Source organism: Tursiops truncatus, chromosome 10 (assembly GCF_011762595.2).
Source record: "Tursiops truncatus isolate mTurTru1 chromosome 10, mTurTru1.mat.Y, whole genome shotgun sequence".
NCBI lineage: Eukaryota > Metazoa > Chordata > Mammalia > Artiodactyla > Delphinidae > Tursiops > Tursiops truncatus.
The window spans coordinates 55,547,826-55,569,033 of record NC_047043.1 but is presented as its reverse complement, the minus strand read 5'-3'; the positions used below and the strand labels follow the sequence as shown (position 1 = coordinate 55,569,033).

At 49.0% G+C, this 21,208-nt stretch overlaps 1 protein-coding gene across 15 annotated transcripts in view; it reads right to left on the bottom strand.

Annotated features, from left to right (window-relative positions):
- Positions 1-21,208, bottom strand: part of XYLB (xylulokinase) — a 61,756-nt gene that overhangs the window by 10,806 nt on the left and 29,742 nt on the right. For 9 of the 15 annotated variants that reach the window (XM_033864604.2, XM_073811024.1, XM_073811020.1 and 6 more), the window contains 8 exons: positions 20,937-21,018; positions 16,916-16,956; positions 16,217-16,332; positions 15,303-15,418; positions 14,578-14,651; positions 9,721-9,817; positions 4,123-4,181; positions 2,541-2,628 (listed from right to left, as the gene is read on the bottom strand). In XM_033864604.2, coding sequence (XP_033720495.1) covers positions 2,541-2,628; positions 4,123-4,181; positions 9,721-9,817; positions 14,578-14,651; positions 15,303-15,418; positions 16,217-16,332; positions 16,916-16,956; positions 20,937-21,018 — 673 coding nt within the window. Of the gene's footprint in view, positions 1-2,540; positions 2,629-4,122; positions 4,182-6,073; positions 6,186-9,720; positions 9,818-11,163; positions 11,404-14,577; positions 14,652-15,302; positions 15,419-16,216; positions 16,333-16,915; positions 16,957-20,936; positions 21,019-21,208 lie in introns of those variants that run through there. The other 6 variants (XM_073811021.1, XM_033864605.2, XM_073811022.1 and 3 more) reach the window with 5 other exon arrangements.

The window sequence follows — 21,208 nt, the reverse complement described above, 5'->3', positions numbered from 1 at the left end:
TCTGGAGTGATAAAATGTTCTAAAACTGGATTATGGTGATGGTGTGCAACTCAGTAAAGTTAACTAAAAATCACTGAATTGTATGCTTAAGTATGGGTGATTTTTATGTTATAGAAATTGGGCCTCCATAAAACCATCTTTAAAAAAAGAGAGAAAGAGAAGAAAAGTTTCAAGTGCAGGCCTCTTCTCAGCAGGGCTTTCTTTGTCTGAAGCGCATGTGGGGAGGCAGCTAACCTCTGACCTCTGACAGAGGGGAGGGTCCGCTCGCCTCTCCTCCCTCACGTGGCTCCACTCTCCGAGTCGATCACTGCATTCCAGCCACCCCAACTGCTCTCAATTCCTTCTGCTCAGAGCCTTTTCACTGTGTGGAATGTTCTTCTCTCTTCTCAGAAAAGCTGCCGCTAGGAACATCCCTTCCAGCTCTCAGCACCATCTGCTTTCCTCAGGGCATATCTCACTACTTCTGCCACAGATTTGTTTAAGGTCCCTCCCTTCTCGAGCCGGAAGCTCTCAGAGGCCAGGACTGGGTCTCCACTGGAGCCCTGGTGCCTGGCACACTGCCCGCATACAGGAGGCACTCCATAAATGCCCACCAAGCAAAAGAGTGGCAGGGCTGGAAAAGAGAGAAGGTTGCCATAGGTGGGCAGGAAACAGTAAGGGATTTCCGGGCAATTTAAGGAGCAGTATCAGACTGAAGGGAAACTCAAGACCACCGAGAGGGGAGGAGGGCCCACTGAAGATGTGAGGCCCAGTTTTCTCTCTGAAGGATGCTGGAATATCCCAGCCCAGAGCTGTGTGGATGAGGGGACACAGTGGGGTGGGGTAGCCACCACAGAGACTACTTGAAAGACTCTTGTCCCCCTCTACTCACTCACAGACTGGCTTTCATCCCTGGACCCAGCTGGAGAGAATGGATGTCCGCATAAAGTGGGAACTGGTGTGCTGGGACCTAGCTCAGGTTTTAGTTTTGGAGGGCAGAGCAGGGCAGTACCCCCAGGTAATGTCTGACAACTAAATAGGCATGGAAAAGGAAAAATAAGAAAGAAACACAGTGCAGCACAGCAGCAGAGGCCCCAAAGGGTAGTTCCTTTTCTGCTTCGGCAAAAGGAGTATAAAGTAAACCCCAGACTCCTCATGGGCAACACTGAAGGCTGGAAGCTTATGGAATGGTGTTTTCAAAGTTCTGAGGAAAATATTTTAGAGTCCTTTGTCCAGCCAAGGTAGCGTTCTCTGGGAGGGTGAAACCAAGCCCTTGCTGGACATGCAAGCCCTCAGAAAATGATCACCTACTGAATTTCCTCTTAATTATGTATTCTGGCTGTATATTCCAACAACACCAACATAGAAATGAAGGAAAAAGAAACTGCAGAGTCAGAAAAAAAAAAGACAAACTCATACGTCAGTGCAAATAAAAGCCAACATGTTGTAAAGTTTGATTAAAAACGTAACAGCCTAGAAATAAACTGCCCGTTCCCTGGTGGCCTAGTGGTTAGGACTCTATCCTTTCACTGCTGTGGCCTGGGTTCAATCCCTGGTCGGAGAACTGAGATCCCACAAGCCGTAAGAAAAAAAAAGAAAGAAAGGAAAGAAAAGAAAAGAAAAGGAAGGAAGGAAGGAAGGAAAGACAGAAAGAAAGAAAGAAAGAAAGTAAGAAAGAAAGAAAGAAAGAAAGAGAGAAAGAGAGAAAGAGAGAAAGAGAGAAAGAGAGAAAGAAAGAGAGAAAGAGAAAGAAAGAAAGAAAGAAAGAGAAAGAAATTGCCCAATGATCTTGATACAGGCGGTGGCACAAGGTGGGGCAAGGTGGATAGGGTGGAGAGGGAGGGGAATGAAAGAGTAAGAGTTTAATTATTAAGAGAAGTCTATGGTCCCTGATTAATTCTCAATGTTGAAAGAAAACATACAAGTTTAAATAGGTGTGTTAAAAAGTTAAGGATAAATGGGTGAAGAATGCAACCGCTAGAGGGAAAGGACAACGCCCTTGAGTTACATGGGTGGCCGGAGGAGTGGCCTGAGCAGGCAGAGGACAGGGCAAGTCGACCACATGGGTGGAAGAACGCCCTCGTGGGCCTGTGCTGCTCCCGCAGTTTCAGGGAGGCCTCCATCAGAGCCTTGGTTCCCCACTGCCCCCAAGGAGCTGTCCAGGGTCCTGGACTGCTTGGCTCGGAAGCCTCCACCTTTGTCTCAACTTCTGCTCTTGTTGAAAAGACGGCTCTGGACTTTATCTACCCCTTCCTGCCCACCAGCTGTCCAGACCCATGCCCAAGGGCCCTCAACCAATGTCCCTGGGCTGAGTCTGACTCTGACCAGGCCTCATTTAGTTAGGACCCTGCCTCTCTTTCCCAGTTTAAGTAAAGCACAGAGGAACAGAGGGTTTGGGTTGGTTCCCCCCCTGCTGGGAGGGGAGAAAAGTGAAGCTAAAGACCCCAAGCCTCCCATGTCCCTAAAGACCGGGAACATCCCAGTCTCCCCTTTCCACTGTCCTCAGCCCAGCCACTGCCCCAACCGCTTCCAGAGGCATCTGGCGCCATCCCCTGACCTACCATGGAAAGCTCGGTAAGCAGAGCCCACACAGGCTGAGTTGGCTGTGTCTGTGACATACACTGGGGTGCCAAACACATCTGCCAGCACCTGGAAAGGACAGAAGTGCTTACTGTGGTGAGTCACTCCTCAGAGGGAGCATGCACACAGACATGCGTTTTCTGGGCTCTCTTTTCTAATACGTCTTCTGATACCTTCCATTCCACCTCTACTGCCTTAAAGGAAGTACACTTGGCTATGCCGCCCTGGTGATAATAGGGTCAGGGTGACCTGGGAGAAGTCTCTAGTGAAGGGCCACAGCTCTCTGGGTTGTCCCTGCATTGTTTAACCGTTTTATCAAAGACGAGGAGAAGATTGAGAAAGTATGCTTAGCAACAAACAATCAAGGTGGAGATGGCTAGGTCTCAGACTAATATTAACAAGGCCAAACAAAGCCACATTAACAAATGCATGTCTTATAGGAATAAAGATAAAGTTTTCCACGTAGGTCCCCAAAATAAATTGCATAAATTTAGAATAGAGGATGTGTACTAAGGGGAGCTCACATGGAAAAGACTTGGGGGTCTTAGTTAACCAGAGATATTGTTGATGCCCCATCTGGATCCCCTTACTGGACCGGTGTGCACCCTCACCCAGATGCTGTTGAGTATTGGCTGCTAACGGCTCACAGCTGCCCCTCCTCAAAAGAATTGCTCTTTACTGAACAGAGGCTGCCTCTCACAGGAGGTTATTCGTATCTCTTCCCACGACAGCCAGTTGGCCCTCTTACCCCAAGGTGGAAGCAAGTCTGCGGCATAGTTCATGGACCATATCTCCCCATGGGATGGAGCTGAAGCTGACTCCAACCAAAACCACATCCTTGCCTATCCTTCTTCCCCTGCCCTACCTGGATCCCTCACTCCCTTTCTCCTGGGAGCACTCTCCCAACAAATCACTCATAGAATAATTTCCGTTGCAGGCTCTGCTTCTAGAGAATCTTACCTAAGACAGGTATACTATTGTACAAGTCAACAGTCGATTCAGTTACTCCAACAGCTAAGGCAGCCTCGGGCTATACCCTAAAATTCTCAGTGTCCCAATAAGACACTAACAGTCCCATGATTTGGGGCTAACAGCTTGATGGTCAGATATCTGCAGGTTGATTCTACTTTGGGTCATATATGTCTAGCATAATGAAGGGCCAGAAAGACAGTTGACAAATTCTGGCAACTGTATTATAAGAGGAATGGCTGGGAAAATCAGAGGTGTTTAAATTGGAAGGGGGAAACCTTGAGGAAGAAAAGAACATTGGCATTAGATGTCAGAAGGTTTGCCATGAAGGACAGGCACTTTCTGTGTGACTCCAGAGGCCAGTGCTGGTATCAGAGAGTGGAGTGGTACAGGGCAGTGGTTTTCACTTGAGCGTAAGATAGAATCTGCTTGCCACGTGCGCTGTAAAGAGCTGGCTTCCTGGGAAAGAATGAGCTGTAAGCTCCCCATCCCTGCAGGAGCGGGAACAGAGGCAGTGTTACTGCTGAGTGTCTGGCTCTTAGAAGTATTAGACGTGGAAGAGGCCCTAGCTCAGGGCTTGCTACCGGCACTTACCTGCAAGATGTCTCTGTTGTGAGATGCTCCTCCGGTGGCCAAAATCTTTGTCTTAGGCACTGTAAGGAAAAAGAAAACAAAAAACAAAAAATGGCTGTGACAATTCCCCCAAGGCAGAAAAGGCTGCTTTCCAGAGTTCTTCTACCACAAAGAGCTAGTGTCAGGCCAATGCCTCTTGCTTATCACACAGGACTGCGTGGGAGATCTAAAGCTGGTTCTGTCCACGCACGTCCAACATGAAATTTGCTCGTGAGGCTGCTTCCTCATCCACCTCTTGGGCATGCAACTGAAGAGGGTACACAGGACGGGTCCTAAGGTTCTGGCAATGTTCTATTTCTTTCCTTTTTTTTTTTTTTAGCGGTACGCGGGCCTCTCACTGTTGTGGCCTCTCCCGTTGCAGAGCACAGGCTCCGGACCCGCAGACCCAGCGGCCATGGCTCACGGGCCCAGCCGCTCTGTGGCATGTGGGATCTTCCCGGACCAGGGCACGAACCCGTGTCCCCTGCATCGGCAGGTGGACTCTCAACCACTGCGCCACCAGGGAAGCCCAATGTGCTATTTCTTAACCAGAGTGCTCTGTGAAAGGTGTTTGATTTATTAATATGTTTCACAATTAGCTGTATGAAGCATATATTCTACTGTATGCATACTTTTCACAATAAAAAATAATAAACCACAGTCTAGTAAAAGACATATAGTTCCACTTTGGGTTAAAATGGAGATGGTCAAGAAAGAACATCCCCTGTGCTGTCCTAAGGAGAGAATGCTGAATAAACAAACAAAAACATATTTTTATTTAATGCTATCAAAAAGTTGTAAATGCAGGGACTTCCCTGGCGGTCCAGTGGTTAAGACTCTGCGCTTCCACTATAGGGGGCACATGTTCGATCCCTGGTCAATTGGGGATCCCGCATGCCACGTGGCCAAAAAAAAAAAAGTTGTAAATGCGAAGAAGTATAAATAAATTAAATCCTAGAATGAGATGAGCCCTTAAGCGCTAACTTGCTGTACCTGCAGTACAAGATAGATGGCACAGTGATCCTCCAGAGGCACATAAACTTTGCCAGGACAGAAAAACCGGCCAAGCATTAGGTGGTGGCAGTGTGGGAGGGGCGTCCCAAAGGCAGAGCTAGTCCTCCTCGCCCCCACCTCTCCCCCATGGACCGTGTAAGGGGTGATGCAGAAGCCGGGGGCAGGGCAGAAAAACAGAGCGCTCTGTAATCTCATAGCGCTTAGATCCCTATAGTCCTGTGTCACAGGACTCTTTTACAATGAAGAGGTATTCATTTATTATGCAGGTATTTAAAAACAAATGTTATGAGGCTCTGCTGCCACCTCTCAGCCTCCCGCATCTTCACCCTCTGCCATTAAGAGAGTACCTGGGGGGCTTCCCTGGTGGCGCAGTGGTTGAGAGTCCCCCTGCCGATGCAGGGGACACGGGTTCGTGCCCCGGTCTGGGAAGATCCCGCATGCCGCGGAGCAGCTGGGCCCGTGAGCCATGGCCGCTGAGCCTGCGCGTCCGGAGCCTGTGCTCTGCAGTGGGAGAGGCCACAACAGTGAGAGGCCCGCGTACCGCAAAAAAAAAAAAAAAAAAAAAGAGTACCTGGGGACTTCGCTGGTGGTGCAGTGTTTAAGAATCCACTTTCCAATGCAGGGGACGCGGGTTCAAGCCCTGGTCCAGGAAGATCCCACATGCTGTGGAGCAACTAAGCCCATGGGCCACAACTACTAAGCCTGCATGCTAATGCCTGTGAGCCACAACTACTGAAGCCCACGTGCCTAGAGCCCGTGCTCTGCAACAAGAGAAGCCACCGCAATGAGAAGCCCGTGCACCGCAACGAAGAGTAACACCCGCTTGCCGCCAACTAGAGAAAGTCTGCACGCAGCAACAAAGACCCAACGCAGACAAAAATTAATTAATTAATTAATTAATTTAAAAAAGAGAGAGTACCTGGGCTGGGAAAAGGGGAAGGAATGTCAGCGGCTAAGGAGACAATCCAGGACATGGGAAGATGTTCCAGTGTGATTCCATGTTGGAAAATCAAAACACGCTTCATTCACGACTGCAAGAAAAGTCAGCTGGGCGTGATGTAAAGCACCATGAAGACTTTGACACATTTTTAGGTTTATATGTCCTCTTTTTTAAAAATTTTTTATTTATTTATTTTTGCGGTACGTGGGCCTCTCACTGTTGTGGCCTCTCCTGTTGCAGAGCACAGGCTCCGGACGCGCAGGCTCAACGGCCATGGCTCACGGGCCTAGCCGCTCCGCAGCATGTGGGATCTTCCCGGACCGGGGCACGAACCCGTGTCCCCTGCATCGGCAGGCGGACTCTCAACCACTGCGCCACCAGGGAATCCCTATATGTCCTCTTCGTAGGTACAAAGGGAATAGGGCCCTGGCTTTATAAAAAATAAACTCATAATGGAGACTGGAAGAAAACGGTCCTAGATGGCAGGAGTGGTTGGGGTGAGGGGATGGGATTATAGGTAGTTTTCTTTCCTTTATTTTCCAAACTTGCTATTATAAGGTTTTTCTGCTCTTATAAGTCAACCTAAACAAAATGAAATATACATCGAAATATAAGCTGAAAAGGGACGATGGCTTTAGCCCCGCCCAGCTGGGTGCATATGTTTCACAGTGTCCAAACATCAAGAAAGTGATCATTCCTTAAAGAAAGCAGAGGTCACCCCGTGGTTCAGAATCCAGAGTCTGGAACCATACTGGCTTGGTTCAGAAGCTCTGAGCAGGTGATGTAACACTCTGAGTCTTGGTCTCCTACTTTGTGAAGCAGGAGTAATACTGGTACCCACCCCAGACACTTTGTTGTTAATAAACATAACGTGCTTAGGGACCAGGCTGGGCACACAGTACGTGCTCAATAAATGTTGGCAGCTATTATTATCATGATCATCAGTCTTACTTCAAACGTCTTTTTATTCTTCTTAGATGTTATTAAAACGAGATTATGACAGTTCAGGAATGAAACGCTAGGGAATTCCCCGGCAGTCCAGTGGTAAGGACTCCACGCTTCACTGACAGGACCCAGGGTTCAATCCCTGGTCGGGGAACTAAGATCCCGTGATGCCAGACTTCCCTGGCGGCGCAGTGGTTAAGAATCTGCCTGCCAATGCAGGGGACACGGATTTGAACCCTGGTCCAGGAAGATCCCACATGCCGTGGAGCAACTAAGCCTGTGAGCCACAACTACTGAGCCTGCTCTCTAGAGCCCACGAGCCACAACTACTGAGCCCACGTGCCACAACTACTGAAGACCGTGCACCTAGAGCCCGTGCTCCGCAACGAGAAGCCACCGCAATGAGAAGCCTGTGCACTGCAACGAAGAATAGCCTCCGCTCACCACAACTAGAGAAAGCCCGCACGCAGCAACGAAGACCCAACACAGCTAAAAATAAATAAATAAACTTATTTTTAAAAAAAAGATCCCACGATGCCACAAGCCATGCAGCCACTGGGAGCACGATGCCTACAGTTCGTGCAGCCCTTTTGCCCTTTTATTTTTTTTTATTTATTTATTTTTTTTTAATGGCTAACATTATTTTTCGGTATTTATTGTGTTCCAAGAACTGATAAATTCTTTTTTTTTTTTTTTTTTTTTTAACATATTTATTGGGGTATAATTACTTTACAATGGTGTGTTAGTTTCTGCTTTATAACAAAGTGAATCAGTTATACATATCCTTTTGCCCTTTTAGGTTCAAGCGCATTCATTCATGTGATCTTGTTTGAGAGGAACCCAGCAGAGCTGGCAGGACAGGTTTGATTCGGTCCTTAAGCTTGCTAAGAGGATAAGTAACCTTATGCTGTTTTGCACAAGAATCGCTTCAGAGGCACACTAGCTCCCTGGAGCCCAGGAGGGCCCCTCCGCCCTCACTGCCTCTCCCCTCACACTGGGCCGGTGGAGACAGCCCCCCAGCCGCCCAAAGTGCCCCCTCCTGACGACCGGAAAACCCTTCGTGCCAGTCATTCACGCCCACCTCAGCACCATCTCTGCCCTGCTCACCTGGGCTCACTTCTCAGGGACCTTGGAAGCCTTTGGAGACCTTGGGGGAATTTCTTTTTACACTCTGGGTGGGGGGATGGAGAGGAGTGGGACTGTTTATAATGTTCATTCTATTTAAAAAACTCTGTTGAACTAAAACATACATCCTAACAAATGTACATACATACCATAAGCTGACAGCTTGACACATTTTCACAACTAAACACACCTGTGTAACCTAGGAAACAGAGCCTCACCAGCACCCCAGAGGCCCTCCATGCCCCCCGAAAGGTAACTACTAACGATCCAGACTTCCAACAACAGCAGATGGTTTTGTCTGCTTTTGAATCTGACGTCCACGGAACCTGCCACGCGTACTTTTGGGTTTGGCTTCTTTTGCTCAGCGTTTTCATTTATGAGATTCATCCATTTTGTTGCGCGTGGCTAAGGCTGGTTCATTTTCATTTCTGTGTAGGATCATGTCGCCTGAACACCCCACGAGGCATCTATCTCACCACCGATGGGCACTGTGTTGTTTCCAGCATGGGGTGCTAAGCACAGGGCCACCGGCAGTGTCCTCCTGCACGTCTTTAGTGAACACATGTCCACATCTCTGTCTCGCATCCACCGGGAAGTGAAGCTGCTGGGTGGACGTGTATGCAGCTTTAGTAGATGCTGCCTAACAGGTTTTCAAAAAGGTTTACCTAGTGCTTATTTTTGAAGTACCCTTTTACTTATTTGGTTCAAAGGCATAAAACATATACTACATAGGATTGTCCTTAAAAGTATCATGAGGAGGCCTTCAAGCTAAGAGGATCCAGGGGTTTTCTACCTTCTCTTGACCACGGCTGGCCCAGAGGGACAATACATCCTGGAAACGTGGACTCTCTGGTCGGCGGGTCCAACCTCCTTCAGACGCCCCCCTCGCCCCCTGCCAGACCACTGCAGCGCCATCAAAAAGGGGAACTCGCTGACCTCCTAAAGCTGCCCACACTCCATAGCTCAAGTTCTTAGAAGTCCCTTCCTTCCCCATGGGCCTCCCCTGGCCCTGGTTCTGCCCTCTCCATTGCAGGGCTCTCAGTTCTGATAGTGGTTCTACCTCCCCTCTCTTCCCTGTTGAAGCTGAAATGTCCAGAGCTGTGCCCCACAGGCAGATGGGGCCTGCCCAGGCTATAAGGTGAAGGTCCAGTGATGGCCCCAGCCCAGACCTTTCCCACCTGCGTTGCCCGTGTCCTCGGGATCCAGAGCTTAGGACATTTAGTCTGCAGGTTGGAGTGTAGGGTTACAGAAAGATCTCCCAAGTCCTATAGCTCCTGGCCGAGGAGGTGAGGCTCCTGGGGACGCAGCAGAGATGCAGGAACAACCTGCCCCCTAGTCTATGCCTGTCCACAGTGCCAGTTGATCGCTTTCTCACCCCACCACCAGGAGCCAGGCTCCACGTCCCTCCTGCGCAAACAGGGCCCGTGTAATGGAGCCTTAACAGACAGTGTCCACTAGGCCTGGCCTGAAGCCCAGGAAGGGCCTCAAGCACCTCAGGGTAGGAGCAGAACCCTTAGCGCCCACCCCAGCACACAGCCCGCCAGCAGCTCACTTACTGACTCGATAGCCCAGGCCCTCGGCATGGATCTTCTTGGCCATGAACTGTCCTTCGATCAGTGCTCGAATCTCCACGTCCCAGGGGAATGCTGAGACCTGATTCCAGGAGAAAGTGGGCAGCGTGAAGAACTCTCATTGTCCACTCACTCTGTGTGTGTGTGTGTGTGTGTGTGTGTGTGTGTGTCTGTGTGTATGTGTGTGGTGCGTATGTATGTGGTGTATGTGTGTGTGTGGCGTCTTTTTAACAGTAGCCCACATTCAGAGCTCATGACTCAGGCCTCCACTGGAGCTCACCCATAGTTGTGCTCTTGAACCACTAACTTGTTTGTCACACACTCGCACGCACACACACGTGCTCACGGCCTCACGCGTGTATCACTTTGGGGAGTCAGAGGATGGGAGAGCTCAGTTTCAGGCTGCCGAGGGTTCCAGTTCTGCCCCTGCCATTCAGCTCTACGACCTTGAATAAGTTCATGTAAATCTTATTGAGCCTCATTTTCTTTCTTTTTTGTTTAACACCTTTATTGGACTATAATTGTTTCCAGTGGTGTGTCAGTTTCTGCTTTATAACAAAGCGAATCAGCTATACATATACATATATCCCCATACCTCCTCCCTCTTGAGTCTCTCATTTTCTTTGTTAACAGAACTGAGGTAATGGGAGCACCTACGTTTCAGGGTTGTTAAAAAGCAGACAGCAGAGCCTGGTCAATGTAGCTGATGCTCATGAAGGGAGAGCTTGTGCTGAGAACCCACCACTGTGGCACGCCCTTTGCCCTTCCAGCTAGAGCTGAATGGCACCAACTCCAGCCTCACCCTGCTCCCCAGACCCTGAGACCAGTGACTGATGCCACCGCTCCCTCCCTCAGGAACTGCTCCAACCCAACTCACCTGCTTTCAGTTCCTAAGCTTCTCCCTCTGCCAGGACTCCGCCCAAGCTTCCCATGTGGGATCCCTCTCATCCTTCAAGTCTGCACCTAAAGGCCACCTCCTCAGGGAGGTCCACCTGATCACCCTATCCAAGGCAAGTCCCTGGCACATGCCCTGCTTTCCCCTACGTCGCTTGGTTCCTTCCCGTCTGAGCCACATCACACACCGTAATCGTGTGTGTGTTCGTTCACCTGTTTACATCCTCCTAGACACTGGGCTCCGTGGAGCAGGGACCCTGTTTGTCTTGTTTGCACCAATCATACATATCTGTTGATTGAAGAAACGAACGAAGAAAACTCCCTTCTTGATAAACCCAGACAGATTTACACAAAAGAGAACAGGCATGTCTTCTTTCTACGAGCAACAGAAACCAAACTGACCCCCACCAGAAGATTGAGATGAACTCCCTATACTTTAGACAAAGCTTTCCATCTACAATACAATACGTAATACCATCATCGGCATATAATCCAACACCAACTCTGTTACACTGAGTAGACAGAGTGACTTACTGAAATTCCCCAGACACCTTTTAGGGTCAGAAAAGTCTCTCAGGTCCAATCCAAAATGTGGTGATGACTCTGGTAACCATCTCACAGAAAAGTCAATTCCAAGCAGCAAGTATCAACCAAATCCCTCCTGGGAAAGGTTGCGTGGTGGAGGGCAAATAAAATAGCGGCTTTAGGGCCAGAAAGGACTGGGTTTGACCACCTAGGCCCTGGTGCCTTGGGTGAGATATTCAGTTTCTCCATCTGTAAAGGGGATGAAAATACCTAATTCACAGAGTTGCTCTGAGAGGTAAATGAGGAAGATAAAGAAACCCACATACATAGTGCCTGGAACTAAACTGTGCTCAATAAACGTCAGTAAATGTTAGTGTCTCCTGTGCCAGAGGCTCTTTCAATCAGGAGGAAATTCATCATCTGGCGATGGGAGGCGTAGGATAAGGCTCGCCAAGGAAACAGGCTCCCAGATGCTTAATGACAGTCAGCGGGAGCACACGTTAGCTCAGGGAGAACACTTAGGTGTTCCACACTCCTCGTTGTGAGAAAGTACAGCGTCTGTCTTATATCTTGCTGATGCCCCAGCATTTAGAGTGCGCCCTAGCACATCAAAAGTATTGTTTTATTATGACAAACCCACAGTCAACATAATACTCAACAGTGAAAAGGTGAAAGCCTTCCCACTAAATTCAGGAACAAGATAAGGATGCCCACTCTCACTACTTCTATTCAGCATAATATTGGAAGTCCTAGCCACAGCAATCAGACAAGAAAAAGAAATAAAACTGGAGGGAAGAGGTAAAACTGTCACTATTTGCAGATGACATGATAATTTATATAGAGAACCCTAAAGTCTCCACACAAAAACTATTAGAACTATGGGCTTCCCTGGTGGCACAGTGGTTGAAAGTCTGCCTGCCGATGCAGGGGACACCGGTTCGTGCCCCGGTCTGGGAAGATCCCACATGCCGCGGAGCGGCTGGGCCCGTGAGCCATGGCCGCCGAGCCTGCACGTCCGGAGCCTGTGCTCCGCAACGGAAGAGGCCACAACAGTGAGAGGCCCGCGTACCGAAAAAAAAAAAGCAAAAAAAAAAAAAAAAAACGTTAGAACTAATAAATGAATTCAGCATGGTAGCAGGATACAAGTTTGTTTGTTTTGGGGGGTTTTTTTTCGGCAGCACACAGGATCTTCATTGCTGCGTGCAGGATCTTTAGTTGCGGCATGTGCAATCTAGTTCTCTGACCAGGGATCAAACCTGGGCCCCCTGCATTGGGAGCGAGGAGTCTTAGCCACTGGACCACCAGGGAAGTCCCAGGATACAAGATTAATACATAGAAATCTGCTACACTAATAACGAAATATCAGAAAGAGAAAGTAAACAAACAATCCCATTTACAATGGCATAAAAAATAGAACCTAGGAATAAATTAACCAAGGAGCTTAAAGACCTATATGCTGAGAACTATAAAACTAAAGGAAACCGAAGATGATTCAAAGAAATGGAAAGATATCCCATGCTTTTGGATTGGCAGAATTAATATTGTTGAAATGGCCATATTACCCAAAGCAATCTACAGATTCAATGCAATCTCTATCAAAATACCCATGACATCTTTTCACAAAACTAGAACAGTCTTAAAATTTATATGGAACCACAAAACACCCAAAATTGCCAAAGCAATTTTGAGGAAAAAGAACAAGGCTGGAAGCATAACCCTTCCGGACTTCAGACTATACTACAAAGCTACAGTAAAAGAGCATGGTATTGGCACAAAAACAGACATATAGATCAATGCAACAGAATAGCGAGCCCAGAAATAAACCCACTCACCTACAGTAAATTAATCCATGACAAATGAGGCAAGAATATACAATGGAGAAAAGATAGTCTCTTCAACAAGTGGTGTTGGGAAAGCTAGACAGCCATATGTAAATCAATGAAGTTAGAACACTGCCTCACACCATACACAAAAATAAACTCAAAATGGCTTACAGACCTAAATATAAGACATGACACCATAAAACTCCTAGAAGAGAACATAGGCAAAATATTCTCTGACATAAATCATACCAATGTTTTCTCAGCTCGGTCTCCCAAAGCAAAAGAAATAAAAGCAAAAATAAACAAAGGGGATCTAATCAAACTTAAAAGCTTTTGCACAGCACAGAAAACCGTCAACAAAACGAAAAGACAACCTGTGGACTGGGAGAAAATATTTACAGATGATGAGACTGACAAGAGGTTAATAGCCAAAATATACAAACAGCTCATACAACTCAATATTGAAAAAACACCCAATCAAAAAATGTGTAGAAGACCTAAGTAGGCATTTTTCCAAAGAATACATACAAATGGCCAACAGACACATGAAAAGATGCTCAACATCACTAATTATCACACCAGTCAGAATGGCCATCATCAAAAAGTCAACAAATAATAAATGCTAGAGAGGGTGTGGAGAAAAGGGAATCCTCCTACTGTTGCTGGGAATGTAAATTGGTGCAGCCACTATGAAGAACAGTATGGAGGGTCCTTAGAGCTACCATATGATCCAGCAATCCCACTCCTGGGCATATATCAGGGAAAACTCTAATTGGAAAAAATACGTGAAGCCCCAACGTTCACAGCAGCATTATTTACAATAGCCAAGACATGGAAACAACCCAAGTGCCCATCAGCAGATGACTGGCTTAAGAAGATATTGTATATATGCAACAGAATATATATTTTTTAAAATATCTTTTGGCCACGCCACACGGCATATGGGATCTTATTCCCCAACTAAGGATCGAACCCATGCACAACTGCATTGGAAACCGAGAGTCTTAACCACTGGACCCAGGTAGGTCCCTATACAACGGAGTATTAGCCATAAAAAAGAATGAAATGTTGCCATTTGCAGCAACATGGATGGACCTAGAGAGTGGTATACTTAGTGAAGTAAGTCAGAGAAAGATAAATATCATATGATATCATTTATATGAGGAATCTAAAAATACAAATGAATCTATATACAAAACAGAAACAGACTTGCAGACGTAGAAAACAAACTAATGGTTACTGGTGGGGGAGGGTGGTGGCAAATTAAGAGTATGGGATTAGATACAAACTACTTACTATACATAAAATAGATAAGCAACAAGGATTTACAGTGCAGCACAGGGAATTATATTCAATATCTTGTAATAATTTATGATGGAATATAATCTGAAAAAGAACTGAATCATTTTGCTGTACATCTGAAGCTAACACAATATTGTAAATCCACAATATTTCAATTTAAAGAAAAAAATGTTAAATACTTGTTTTATCAATGGCTGAGTAAATGAATGAGGTCCCTAAAACTAGCATAATTTGATAGGCATTTGTTAAATAGTCAAAAATGGAGCCACTGTAGCTCCAATACTAATAACACACGTACCTCATGGTTTTCTGCACTAAACCTATGACGCCCAATAATTTCAGGGGTGATCTCCATTACATCAAAATAAAAACCTGAAACAAGACCAGGAAGAGATTAGTTGTCAGTGGTCAAAAACAAAATATCAGCTTCTCAATAGCCTTAGAAAAAAGCAGGGTGAAATGACCCTATATCCCTGTTCCCCGGGACCCCCTATCCCCTGGAGACCTGTGAATATTCTCAGGTCCTTCTCTCCAGCAGGACGGAGGGCAAATGAAAGGCCTAAGCTAGCTTTTCGTGGAGACAGCTCTTCCAGCTCTCATGTGGCCGCCCAGGCCAGGAGACAGCTAGCTGTCCAACTAACCCTAAAATACCAGCATGGGTTTGACCAAGGGAGGCACATCCCCTCCCTGCTCAAAAGGCCTGCCCCAATGCTGGGCACTTTTCCCAACAAGACCTCGTGTCTGGGGCAGAAAGCTGCATGTGGGCATGCACCAGGGCAGAGTAGGCACTGTGGCTGCCATCTCTGATGCTGTCACCAGGGGCTTCGAGGGGCACAGAAGATGCAGCTCTGGCCTGATCTGCCACTCCCCACCTCACTCAGATCATGGGGTCTCACGCTAGTTTTAAGGGCCATGGAGCAGAAGTACAGACAGTCAGGGCTCCCCTTGGCTTCTCCCTGGCCCTGCCCCTCCCCACAGCAGCTGCTGCCCCTTCACAGACCCAGGCATCCCCAAACAGCCTACCCAGGTTTCCGCTGTTCCCCATCTCTGTGGACTGCAGCGCCTTAGAGAACTCGCTCCAGGAACTGGAAGCCAACTCATCGCGGATCTTCTCTCTCATGAGGGAGCCGTTTTTAAAGCTGCAGAAGTGCACACAACCCTGAGGGAGGGACCTGGGGCTTGCTGACTGGACCCACGGGCTTTGGTGAAGAGTCCCAGGTAGAGGGGCTGCAGGTCAGGCTGGACCACAACCCCAGCCAGTGCACAGCAGGGATCTGAGGTTCCTCCTCAGGTATCAGACCCAGCGCATGTTCCTGGGAGTCACCAGGAAATGCACTTGTCGTGGGCTCTGTTTACAGGGGAGGTTGCCACAAAGGAGCCCCAGGGAGAGACACAGCTGTGGTTTCAGCACGTTGTACCACCTGGACAAGGGGCAGGGCTGGCCAGATTTACTAGACCTACATATTCTCCAGTGGTTCTTGGAATTTCAAGGCCCAAAACTCTCCCTTAGTAGCTTCCAGCAGGTCCCCAAATGCCTGTTTGGAGGGTGCAGAACAGACCCCTTCCATGAGAACTGTCAGGAAGCAGGATGTCCTTGCTACCATTGGTTGAAGGTCCACCATGTGCCAGACATAGTGTAACAACACTATGAAGTAAACCTCTTATTCTCCGCATTTTATGAGCAAAGTGTGGCTCAGATATGCTACGGGGTCTGCCTCAGGCCACACAGGATACAGGTGTTGGGGATGGGATCTGTATCTGGGTTTGGGAGAGACTTCAGGTCCTGGGTGCTTCCCCACCCAGCTCTGTTCTCAGCAAGACCCAGTGAGTCCCTGGGGTCTCAGCTGCCCCCAGAGCCTGCGCAGTGAGTGGAACGACCTGGGGGGCTCCACATGGTGCCAGACCTGCCCGCACCTCCTCCGCCCCACCCAACCTACCACAGGAGTGCCATGTAGTGCTGGGGGTCAACCGGGTTGCAGAAGATGTGGCCTTCCAGGGTGGGCGTGGGCTCCTGGAGCCAGAGAAACAGGGTGTCGCTGGTGCCCAGGCTGACCTGCAGACAGACGGGCAGAGGTGAAGCGGCTCTGTCTCGCCAGCTCCACGTGCCCTGACCCCCATCGCTTCACTCCTCAGGCTGCAGACTTCGGATTAAACGCCACCTCCTCAGAGAAACCTCTGCTGACCCTCCCACACCAAGTCCAAAGTCAGCTCCCCAGATTCAGGCTCCCATGGATCCTGCGGGCAGATTCTCTAGAACTTACTACAACTACCTCTAACTCGTGGTTTGGGTGACAACGGGTTTCCCACTAGAAGCAGAAGGGTCTGGGTTATGTCGTCATCGCTTAGGGAGCTCACAGTCCTCTAGCCCGAGGTCTGACCCTTCTGCCACTGTGCTCACCACAACCGGCCACTGTCAAGGCAGGCAGGGGACCTGTCTGCTCAGCAAAGGCAACTGACCTTCTAAGAGAGGACCTGTGGGCAGGTCCTGGGGCCTGGGTCTCCCTATCCTCTCCCTCAGCTGCCTTTTGACCGTGGAAGTCCCTCTGATAGGCAGCAAAGATGCTGCTGAGGCCCAGCACCCTCATCCCCTGGGGCAGAAAGCTGACCCTGCCTGAGGGAGGGAGTGGTCACCTTACCGCAATGTCACCTTCCTCCAGCCTCATGCCTGCCAGCGATGCTGAGAATGGGAGGGGAGTCTGTGGTTAGCAGGAGGTCACATGAGAGCCACAAAGCAAACCAGTCACCCCCCCACCCCGCCAGATGGGAGTGCAGCCCCCATCTCCCACCCCAGTCCACAAGCTAAGGGAGATGCAGGAACAGGGTGAGGCAAGGGCTCAGGACGCCCCAAGGGCTACAGGGTGGAGTCTCTGTGGTCAGGGCCTCTGATTTGGACTCAGAAACCTCATCTAAAGGGGTCCAAACTCCCCACCCACTGTTAGGCACTCCCAGGAGTGCAGAGGACCAAGGGGGCCAAGTCAAGACACCAGGATACACACGGCGGAGAAAGACAAAGGCGAGGCCGGAGTGAGAGGCTTTCCCCCACCTCGGTGGTATGGAAAGGGGCAAGGTAATGTTGACTGTCCCCTTTATGTGAGGTCCATGACCGTGATGTTTATCTGCCTTCCTCACTGATACACCCTGGAACTGAAAGGTCTGCCATGTAGCAGCAGGCCTTAAACGTTGAGTGAATGAATGAATGAAGAAGAAATGTGGGCAGGAACAGGTGTACTCAAACACTGCTGCTGAGGTACGATCAGCAGAGTGCCAGAGCCCTGGATTCAGGAATCCTACCTCTGAGAGCTTATCCTATAGGCCGCAGGGGTCCCCAACCCCCTACCGGTCCACACAGCAGGAGGTGAGTGGCGGGCGGGCGAGCGAGTGGAGCTTCATCTGCCGCTCCCCATCGCTCGCGTTACCGCCTGATCCAACCCCCCCCCGCCCCACACCGTCCGTGGAAAAACTGTCTTCCATGAAACTGGTCCCCGGTGCCAAAAGGGTTGGAGACTGCTGCTATAGGGACAAGGGACAAGATAATGTTTGCATGGCCTAAACGGTAGAAGCCACGCCTACCTCCATCTCCCAGCTCCATCTGAGGGACGTTGGCAAAGTAAATGCCAGGACGATGGAAACCTAAACAACCACTAATGATGTTGCACAAAAATATTGCCTTGGTTGGTTAAAATAAACTGTTTATTTATGGGCATAGGAAAAGAAGGTTGGAAGGACAGTCCTCAAAATTTTAACTGTGGGGCTTCCCTGGTGGCGCAGTGGTTGAGAGTCCGCCTGCCGATGCAGGGGACGCAGGTTCATGCCCCGGCCCGGGAGGATCCCACATGCCGCGGAGCGGCTGGACCCGTGAGACATGGCCGCTGGGTCTGCGCGTCCGGAGCCTGTGCTCCGCAACGGGGGAGGCCACGGCGGTGAGAGGCCCGCGTACCACAAAAAAAAAAAAATTTAACTGTGGTTATCTCTGGGTTAAGAGATTACGGATGATTTTTTTTTTACATCCTTCCTTTGGTTTGTCGGTACTTAAAATTTTTTTCTGCAATGAAGAGGTATCCCTTGTGTATAAGAAAAAGAAGCATAAGACTAATGCATTACTTAAGGCAGCAGCAAAGTGAAGGTCAGATTTAGGGAGGGAACGGCTGAGGGCTACCTGCCTGGTATCTCCAACATTCAGCCTGAAACCGCAGTCCAAAAGGACGGTTTAGGAAGCTGCTTCTTTGTTGTTCCCTCTGCAACATGCCAGAAGCTCATGCTTCTGTGGTTCAAAAGCAGGCCCATTATTCTCCCTGACATTCTTCCAGTTGACAGAGTAGGTGTAAGAATATACATTTTTCTAACCAGACTCAGAAACTTAGGAAACAAACTTACGGTTACCAAAGGGGAAAGGTGGGGGCAGGGGGGAGGGAAATACTGGGAGGTTGGGATTAACATATACACACTAATATATATAAAACAATCAACAAGGACCTACTGTCTAGCACAGAGAACTCTACTCAGTACTCTGTAATAACCTATATGAGAAAACCATCTGGAAAAGAATAGATATATGTATATGTATAACTAAATCACTTTGCTGGACACACCACATTGTATATCAACAATGCTCCAATATAAAAAAACAATGCATTTGTTTCTAACGAGACCTGATGAAGTTACTTTCGTTTTGAAAGGCAAACAAACGTGGCCCACAAAGCATAGAACTGTCCTGAATCAGTGCTTGTGCACCATCTGTTCCTTTCTGAGGGTGACTCAGCTTTTAGGGCAGAGAGGAACTGGGGCCTGGCACCCTCCAGGAGCCAGGGCACCAGAACATGCCCACCGCAGGCCGGAGCTTCCTCTCACATCAGGCGCCCAGGGGACAGAGCGACAGGCTTCAAGCCTTGCTCCTGCAGGAGTCTGGCCACTGTCTACCAGCCTCTGTCTCACCTCACCTCAGACCAGGAACGTGAGGCTCCCTTCTCCAAAACCTGCTCTGAGTTTGGGTTTGTGCCTTGACAACAGGGCTCCGTGTGAAGTTCTACAGAATCTGTGCAGGGACGGGGAGGCCCTCGTCTGGCTCCTGGGGGTTCCCTGCAGATGCCAGGGTGGAGGCCACCCCAGAAGGGAGGGGGCACAGCCAGGACCCGGATGCAACCACAGGGGTGGCGGGGACATCCTCGCTGTGCCCTCAGCTCCAAAGCAGACAGGCCTAAAGCAGACCTAGGAGCACCACGAGTGTTACTCATAGTGGTGGCAGAAACAGGAGTAACGGTGACTTAAATGTCTTTTCCCGGGCACAAAAATACACATAGATACTGCAGAAAATACGGCACATAAAATCATGATGATGATGATGAATGAATTTTAACAAGACCTTCAGCCCATTTCCAGGCACACAGCCCCACTCCTAGACGCGTGTGCCTCTCTCTTTTTATTTTATTTTTGCTGTCCACATCCTCATCTATACAACCCGTAGGAGGTAAGCACAGGGAGGCTCACGGGTGTGGAAGCCAGGAGAAGGGCTGAAGTCAGACCCCGGCCTCCACCACACCCTTCCATATGTACCTGAGACTCACTTCCTTAGAGAAGGAATGGCTGCTTAGGAAGGCAACCTGGGGTAGAGTTGCCAGATAAAATATAAGACGCTCAGTCACATTTCAAGTTCAGAGAAACAATATTTGGGACACACTTACACTGAAAAATCATTTGTCATCTGAAATTCAAACATTGCCTGGGACATACTCATCCTACCTCATCATTTGTCCTTCCTCTGAATTCAAGTTTAACTGGGTGTCCTGTATTTGTATTTACTCTATCCAGCAACCCTGATTTGGTGGCCCATTAGGAAAAGGGCTGCAGAGGTGGGGTGAGGGGCAGCAGTCTGGTGGTACTCATTGTGGCCACTTGGCCTTTCTTTAGAGATCTGTCAGCCCCTCCGGGGGGGGGCCTCAGGAACCCCCAGAGGAGAAGAAAAGGAGGAAGAGGAGACAAGGGGCTTGGACGAAGTTGTACCTATAGGTCAAGTGATGGGGCAGAGACTCAAAGCTGGGTCCCAGAGGAAGGGGTGGGGGAACTGAGATGTTTAGCTTGGAACAGCAAAGGCAGGTGAGCAAAATCCCACCCTTGGACGTGTTGAAACTGGAGGAGGTTTTGAGCTGCTGCTAATTCTGAGGCTGAGGGTCTGGCACTCTGGCAGCAGCCACCAGGGCCAGGCAGGCGTGTAAACAGGCTGTATTTATTCTCTCCTTGAATTTGTCTTTTCATCACTTTTCTTCATTTTTCCTGTTTGTCTTTTCCCAAACTGATAATGTTGTAAATATTTGTTTTAAATTAGAAATTTAATAAAAATTAATGGCTGTTGCTAAAAAAAAAAAAAAAAAGAAAAGAAAAGGCAGGTGAGGGAGGGTGGGCACTGTCTTCCTCAATCGCTGATCAGGTTTCTTTCACCTGGAGGTGCAGCACTCAGTGGCTCTTGTGGGCAGAGTCAGAGCCAAGGTGGGGCAGGTACAAGGCGTGAGAGTTCAGACCAGCAGGCGGGCAGGCACCAAGGGAGGGAGGGCCCGCCCCGGACAGGCTTCCCCAAGAAGCCCCAAGAAGCCGGCTGGCATTCTCCAGTGTCCCACAAGGACCAAGGCGGGCTACTGGGAGGGTGAAATCCCCTGAGGTACTCACCTGGGTTGTCCCCAGTGAAGGCCACCACTTTGCATCCTGGAGGAAACCCATAGCGCTGGACGAAGTAGGAAGAAATGGCCCCCTGAGGAGAGAAGGCAAGCACGCTCTGCTGAGGCAAACCCCACCTGCTCGACACAACTGTCCACACCTCGGGCCACAGGAAGGCCACAGGCCTGGGTGGGGCCTACAGTCGCATCACACCTGAGACGTCCCTCCTGTTCACAGAACACCAGAGGAGCCCAGCACAGGGCTGCAACCACGCACATGAGGTC